The sequence below is a fragment of the Sciurus vulgaris genome, assembly GCF_902686455.1.
Source record: "Sciurus vulgaris genome assembly, chromosome: 11".
In the NCBI taxonomy this organism is placed as follows: domain Eukaryota; kingdom Metazoa; phylum Chordata; class Mammalia; order Rodentia; family Sciuridae; genus Sciurus; species Sciurus vulgaris.
Window position 1 is genome coordinate 22410491 of NC_136472.1, and position 7737 is coordinate 22418227.

Here is a 7737-nt window from a genome sequence, read left to right on the forward strand (position 1 = left end):
GGCAGGAGAGGGCAGGGATGAGATAGCAAGAGAGGGCTGCGCTCACCTTGGCCAGGAACCTGCTCCTGTGGAAACTAACCCACTCCCAGGAAAACATCATCAGCAGTGGATGAATCCCCTCTTGAGGGTCCCACCTGTCGACATGTCTGCATTGACGCTAGCATATGTGAACCACAGCACACACTATCAAATTCCCACACCACACTGGTTCATTTGGATTCCTCAATAGTGACGTCATCCAAAGTTCCTAGTTTACATTAGGGTTCACCCTTGGTTGTTGGTGCTGCACTTTATATGAGCTTGGAAAAATATGTAATGATGTGCGTCCTCTCTCCTAAGAGTTTAACTGAACTAGAAAATCAGCTGTGCTGCAAAACTACTGAAAGTTTTACTTTTTCCCCAGTTTTGACAAGTCATATACTTGTAACCATTTGATATGTAGCCTTTTCAGACTGGCATCTGTCATGGGGTAGTATGTGTTGTGTTTCCTCTATGCCTTTCTGTGGTAACATAGAGCATTTCTTTTCAGTAATGAATAACATGTTATTGTATGAGCACCCATGGTTTATTATTCAACCACTGAATGTCATCTTTGTTGCTTCTAAATTCTGACAATTTTGAGCAAAGATGAAAGAAATGTGTGTGCAAGTTTCTGTGCCAACATAAACTTCTGACTCATCTGAATGAGCACCAAGGAGCCTAATTGCTTGACTGTATAATAAGAGTATGTTAGTTCATGAGAACCTAAAGACCTGTCTTCTAAAATGGTCAACATATATGTCTCTTCTGAGATCACCTCCTATACACTTTCAACAATACATGTCTTGCTTTCCTAGCTTTGTGGCAAGTCTTGATGTTGGGTAGTGTTCAATGTCCAATTTTGTTTTTTTCCTCTGCTGTTGTTATCCATTTTGTGTCTTCATAATTAGTTTGCCAACATCTATAAAATCAGATCATAAAGACACAAAAATTTTGATTGTGGAAAAGATCTAATTGGGAAGAACTGACCTTGACTGACAATGTTGAGTCTTTCTATGCATGAGCAGGGATTTTTTTTTTTTTTTTAAGTTAGTTAGTTCTGTGTTCATCAGAGCATTGTAGTTTTCCTCATAGGATCTTGTAATATTTCACTAGAGCTATACCCAAGTATTTCATTCTTGAAAGTAAGTGCTACTGTGTTTTTAACTTCAACTTTCACCTGTTCATTGCTGGCATATATTAAACTGAGTATAATTGGATAATTAAACTTGTGTATTATAGCTTTATTCAAATAATTTTGTTTTACTCAGCTTTTTCACTGTTGTGAGCCCAAAAGACATGAAAGAACAAATTTAGAGGAGTAAAAGTTTATCTGGTGCTCCCAGTTTCAGAGGTCTCAGTCAATAGGTGGCCAATATCATCGGGGCCAGAGGTGAGGGAGAACATCATGGTGAAGCTCAGGACATTGCAGTCAGGAAGCAGAGAATGAGCTCAGCTCAGCAGGGACACTATATAAAATGTAAAGGCATACCCCCAGTGATTCACTTCCCCAGTCACATGCTACCTGTGTAGAGACACTACTCAGTTACTTCATATAAGTGGATTATTGCACTAGTAAGGCTCTCACAGCCCAATCATTTCACCTCCAAATGCTTTTGCATTTTTTCACATGTGAGTATTTGGAGGATCTTTATATTTAATCCATAACGCATTTATCATTTCCAGAGTTTTGTAGAATATTGGGGGATTTTCTGCATAGATGATGTCATCTGCATAGACAGTTTGCTTTCTTTTATTAGTATGCATTTTTTTTCTTTTTCTTGTCTTATTATATTGACTGATACATCCAGTACAATGGTGAAAATCTCTGGTGGGAGAGAACTTCCTTCCCTTGTTTAGATCTTAGCAGAAAAACTCATAGATTATTAATAGTAAGTATGATTTCAATTTTTTTGTTATTTGGTAGATATTCTGTATTAAATTTAGGAAGTATGATTCTACCCATGGTGACAGAAAGTACTTATAATGAAGTGTAGAATTTTATTGATGTTATTCTGTGATTTTTCTTTAACCTCTGGTGTGATCAAATACATTAATTGATTTTTTAACATTGAGCCAGCATTGCATACTGGGCTGAATCTCAGTTGGTCATGATGTCTAATTCTTTCTATACATGGTTAGATTTGGTTTGTAAATGTTTTGTGGAATTTTTGCTGGACTACTAAGTGGAAGTCCTGCATACTCCTATTTGAAAAGACTTTAAATGGAATCCAAATTTCTTAGAGATATCTGTAATACTCCTGCAGGGTTTGATTCTTGCTTGTGTCATAAATTTTGCATTGTTCTATTTTCCTTCATGTACAGTGACTATCATCTTGAACTTACCCAACTCTGTTCCACATTAGATCTTCCTACATGTATCAGTGGACCCAAGGAGCAGCTTCTGATTCTCTGGAATTCAGCTCAAATATTACCTTTAAAACATTCTTATCTAATTACCTTGTTCAAAATTGTCTTGTTTATTCTTTCACAATGACCCCTTGGTTTTCTTATTCATATTCAACACAAATTAAAACTCATAATTTAAATTATTACCATGATTATTTTGTGGTCCTATTAGAAGAAAAAGTTAATGCCATAAGGGCTGTAGTTTTATTTTTCCTTCTGTTTATCTACTATTGTATAGCCATCTAAGATATTATCTATAACACATAGACACTCTGTGATTCTGTAATTTTTTAAAAGAATAAAAGATGAACACAAACATAACTAGTTAGTTACTACATCTGCATAAATCTTTTTAAAAATATACCATCCCATATGAATAGGGAGAAAAATTTGAACATAAGAAAGATGGAGAATCAAAATGGTTCTGGCAGAGAAGAGAAATGAATGACAGATTCACATACATTGGAACAAACTAAGAGGTCTGCTGTTTTATTTTGGATTTATATTTGTCTTATAATGTTCTGAAGTTATTTTTTTCTTGTTTCATCACTGTGACTCTACTTGTGTGTTTGATTTACTGCATGTGGACACATGGATGTTCTTTTAAAATTTTGTGGAGAGTCCCAAGGAGTGTAATTAAGCAAGAATCAGCTTGGATGTGTTCCAGATGCAGGGCTCCATGATTAATGTGTGCTCATGGTATAAAATCTTCAGTGAATCTTTAATCCTGTCAGGTAGACAATCTGTTCTGTTAGTAACAGATTTAGTTATTTAGAGAGATGGTTTCTTATTTTTAAAGAAGGATTTTTAGGGGCACAAGTGTATTTGCTCCTGTGGGCTCTGTCCCTTGGAAGGAGACATTTTCCTCTCCTGTTTTCTGTGAGCTGGATGTTCTTCTGCAGTCTGAAAAACAGTTCTTCTGTGATCTGTGAAACCGCCACATTCTGTGTTCCAATGGTTGTTTTTTACTTTCTGTTACCAACCTATAGTCTGCCAAATAGGCTAGTACTGCTTTCACAAGTCTTGACCTTTAAGACATATGGCTATCTATATGCAATAAAGACAGAAGCAGCTTCCTATGTGACAAGTTGACAAGTGCTCCATTTCTCCTGAATAAAGCTCTTCTCCTCAGAACTTTGTCCTGGGAGTGAGTTTCCTTTTTCATTGCTGCCCGGTGTTGCAGACTAGGAGAGTGCAACACAGGATGACCCTTCAGCATTGCAGACTAAGACAGGGCAACACTCTCCATCTACCAAACACCAGTATTTAGCCTTACCCAGAACAAAAGGAGACAGGTTAAAAAGCTGAATGGTGTTTATTAAAGTTACCAGAAATAATCTAGAAAACTTTCCTTTTCAAAAAATGCTAGCTGTGATATAACTATGTTGAAATTATTTGTCTGAACATTTACTAAATTATTTTAATAAGGAAAAATTAGTTTTATTTGTACCAAGGAATCCTTCAAATACCATGTACAATGCCAGTATTTGGAAGACTCTGGAGAAAGTTGACAAACCCAAATGTGTGATTTTAATATATTATCCAAGAGTAACCCAGCTTTTTCTCTTCTGTGTGCATACTAGATGGAAGACGGATTACTCAATTATTACAGATGAGGCAAAATTTCCTCCTTCAAACTGCAGACAAGCTTCCACAGGTAAGACTTTGTAGTCAGTAGCATAAATCAGACTTGGAGATTGTGTGAATGTTTCATTATAGAGAAAATTATATCACTCAAGAATGTAAGACAATATTGATAAACTTCTGTAGGCAGAAGGTGGCTGTTCAGGTTGTATAAGATAATCATCAGAAATATATTTAAAAACTGAAAATTTAAGTCGGGGACCATGTTATGTCCTTAACACAATTGCTACCATCTGGAAAGGAAGAAGGTGTGAGGTGAAAAGCTAATTTCTCAGTCAGCATAGAGATTTCTCTCCTCTGATGACATGAGTCCAGTGTAGACCCTGCGCCTTGGTGAACTAGCGGACTCTAGTGATGACTGTAAGTTCGCCTTATGTGCACAGTGTGACACAACATAGTGTCTGTTAATACTTGTTGGTTGGATAAATGAAGAAAATATTTAATGTACCTCGTCCTTTGTACAATACTCACCATTGCTTTAAAGTTTGTGATGTCTGCTCTGGTCTATGAAATTGGCATCTGTCAAAGAGTAAATGATAGATGTGCTAGGGACTGTCACAGTACCCAGGGGATGTGAGGGAATGGAATGAGAATGATCACATTTTCAAGATAGTATGAATAGAAAGCCCAGGGGACTGAATAAATATATGGATAGGCAAGGTGAGAGGAATAAAGGAAGGTAGAACACTGCCAGAATTTGGCCTGAAAAACAAGATGGAAGGAGGTATCCTTCAGTTAGCTTGACAAAATCTAAGAAGGAAAGATTTATTGTGAAAAATTAAAAAATTTCTTTTGTAAATATGAAATGAATATCTAATTGAAGATGTCAAGTATGTAGTTGCAGACATCACTTTTGAAGGGAGGGGAGGAATAGTGCTGAAGATAGGTCAAATCAGAGTGCTTTAAGGATTTACAGGTTAGGTAAATGAGGGATACACAAGTAAAAGCTAGGAGGAGGTTCCAGTGACTGGCAAGCTGTCTGAGACTGTGGTACATACTGGTTCCTCATATTGTCACAGGCAATAATTATGGTTTAGTTGTGCCACTCCCCAATTTCTTTGCTGAAGATCTACACGTGGTACCTCAGAAAGGGGCTCTATTTGGATATACAGAGTTTGTAAGTGTAATGCAATAACAATACATTGATTAGATTGGTTCTCTATCCAATACAACATGTTTTAGTGGAGTACAAAATTTGGATTCAGGAAGAGTGACACATGAGAACGAGCTGGTCATTCGGAAGCCAAGGCTAATCTTTCCTTCATGGTGTGAGGGATCCACCTTTACCCATACCTTTATTTCAAATGTCTAGCAACAGGACTCTCAGACACATTTGTGTTTAAACCAACTGGGGATCTGGCAGGTGAATATGGCTTTTGGCACTGGGAAGTGGTTGCTGCTGCAATAAATATCTAATGCTTGAAGTCAACTTTGTGATCGATTAATGGGTAGATGCTGGGAAATATTTGGGAAATATGTTAGAACCAGGTTTCCTTGAAGAGATGGTGAGTAGAATTGTGAACATTGAAAGGTGAGACTGGTGAGGGCTCAGCAAGGAAGGAGGAGAGTGATGGAGATGGCATCTGTCCTAGGGGACACAGACATCACTGTGAGCACAATGTTCCTGGAAACATGGGTACTAAGGTGCTGTGGGGTGACATTTCCAGTGGACCTGAGGCCAAAGGAAGTGGAGGAAGGGCATCATTTTCTAAAGACCAGCACCAGTGTTGATAGTGACTGGTGGTCTGTAGTCTTCCATTATTAATTTATTTTATCCCCCTTCCTATGAAAATTACCTTGAGTGGAACTTGGGTATTACACTGTGTGAGATTATACCTAACACATCTTTTCATGGATTTCCCTTTCATTCTCTCTTATTATTTCATATCTTTAAACTCATTTAAAGAGTAACTTCATCTGAGACCTTCCCAAGTCTCAACAGCTTTAGCAATTGCAGCATTGTGAATCTATAGCATGGCATCAACAAATGTATTTATCAACACATTTCTCAAGTTTAAATGTTGAACTGCATAGTTATGTATCAAATCACTTAAGGCAGGAAAATTTGTCCTATTTTACTTGGATTCAGCTATCTACTGAAGGTAGTATGCCACCAGTACATGTTTTTAACATATAAGACAGATGAATAAGGATTTTTTTTGTTGTTTTACAGGTAAGGTGTTTTACTTTCTGAAATCAGCATCAATAAATGAACAGATAGAACATAGGAAAAATGAAACTTACTTTGTCCTCTTGGGCCTCACCTAAAATCCAAAAGAGCAGAAAGTACTTTTTGTTATATTCTTGCTCTTCTATATTTTGACAATTCTGGGGAACCTGCTCATTGTCATAACTGTAACCTTCAATAAGACCCTGGACTCTCCAATGTACTTCTTTCTTGCTAACTTATCATTTTTGGATATCATTTATTCATCAATCATTTCCCCCAAATTGATTTCAAACTTGTTCTTAGGGGAGGTTATCATATCCTTCAAATTTTGTATGTTTCAGCTCTTTGCAGAACACCTTTTGGGTGTGTCAGAAATATGTCTTCTTTTGGTGATGGCCTATGACCGCTATGTGGCCATCTGTAAGCCCTTGCATTACTTAGTTACCATGAGGCCATGGGTGTGTATTGTGTTACTGGTAGTTTCATGGGTTGGAGGATTTTTACACTCAATAATTCAGTTGGGCACTATTTATGGACTCCCATTCTGTGGCCCCAATATCATTGACCACTTTATGTGTGATATGTACCCCTTATTGCAACTTGTCTGTGCTGACACCTATGTCACTGGCCTCTTAGTGATTGCCAATGGGGGGCTGATGTGCTCTATTGTGTTTCTGCTCTTACTCATGTCTTATGTGGTCATCTTTCACTCTCTGAAGAACCTGAGTCAGGAAGGGAGGCGGAAGGCTCTCTCCACCTGTGGCTCCCACATCACTGTGGTTGTCTTCTTCTTTGTTCCCTGTATTTTCATGTATGCCAGACCAGCTAAGACTTTTCCCATTGACAAGTCATTGAGTGTGTTTTACACAGTCGTAACCCCCATGCTGAACCCCTTCATCTACACTCTGAGAAACTCAGAGATGACAAATGCTATGAAGAAACTCTGGAAAATAAGTCATATCAGGTAATAAATCACTGAGTCTTTCACTATGAAGAGAAACATTTCACTGTGAAGCTGTCTTCTTAGGATGCATTATTCATTTCAGAATTAAAACTGATACTGATTTGCTAAGACGTTTTTTTAAGCTTAATTAAAGAATAAATTATTAGTTTTGACATTAACATAGTTCCCTAGTGTATTGCTTTTTCTGTAGTGTCTTATTTATTGAGGTACGTAGGAATTTTTTGTGCACATATACTAGTAAGTCAATAAAAATATGTAATCTTTTTGATAATAAAATATTTATAGTATTACAATCGGGTGTATTTAATTTTTTTCATTTATTTTTAGTAACTATGTTATCATTTATCATTTTATGTTTACTTTCTTACCCATTTTTCTATTATAGTATTAAGTGCGAAATATGTTTTTTATTTTATTTTGCTAGCATTACGTTCATAATTTTAGTGCAATAGTCTTATTTTTAAAATAAACATGGAAAGCATAATAAGGATGAATATTACAGTGGAACACTTGTAAAATAGTAAATCTGAAA

At 36.7% G+C, this 7737-nt stretch overlaps 1 protein-coding gene across 1 annotated transcript; it reads left to right on the plus strand.

Moving 5' to 3' along the window:
- Positions 1–6633: 6633 nt before the first annotated feature.
- On the plus strand, positions 6634–7209 carry LOC306639764 (olfactory receptor 4A47-like; the record flags this gene model as incomplete). Its single annotated transcript, XM_079103514.1, has 1 exon — positions 6634–7209. One exon carries the CDS (start codon positions 6634–6636, stop codon positions 7207–7209), a length of 576 nt encoding a protein of 191 aa, XP_078959640.1.
- Between the last annotated feature and the right edge of the window lie 528 nt (positions 7210–7737).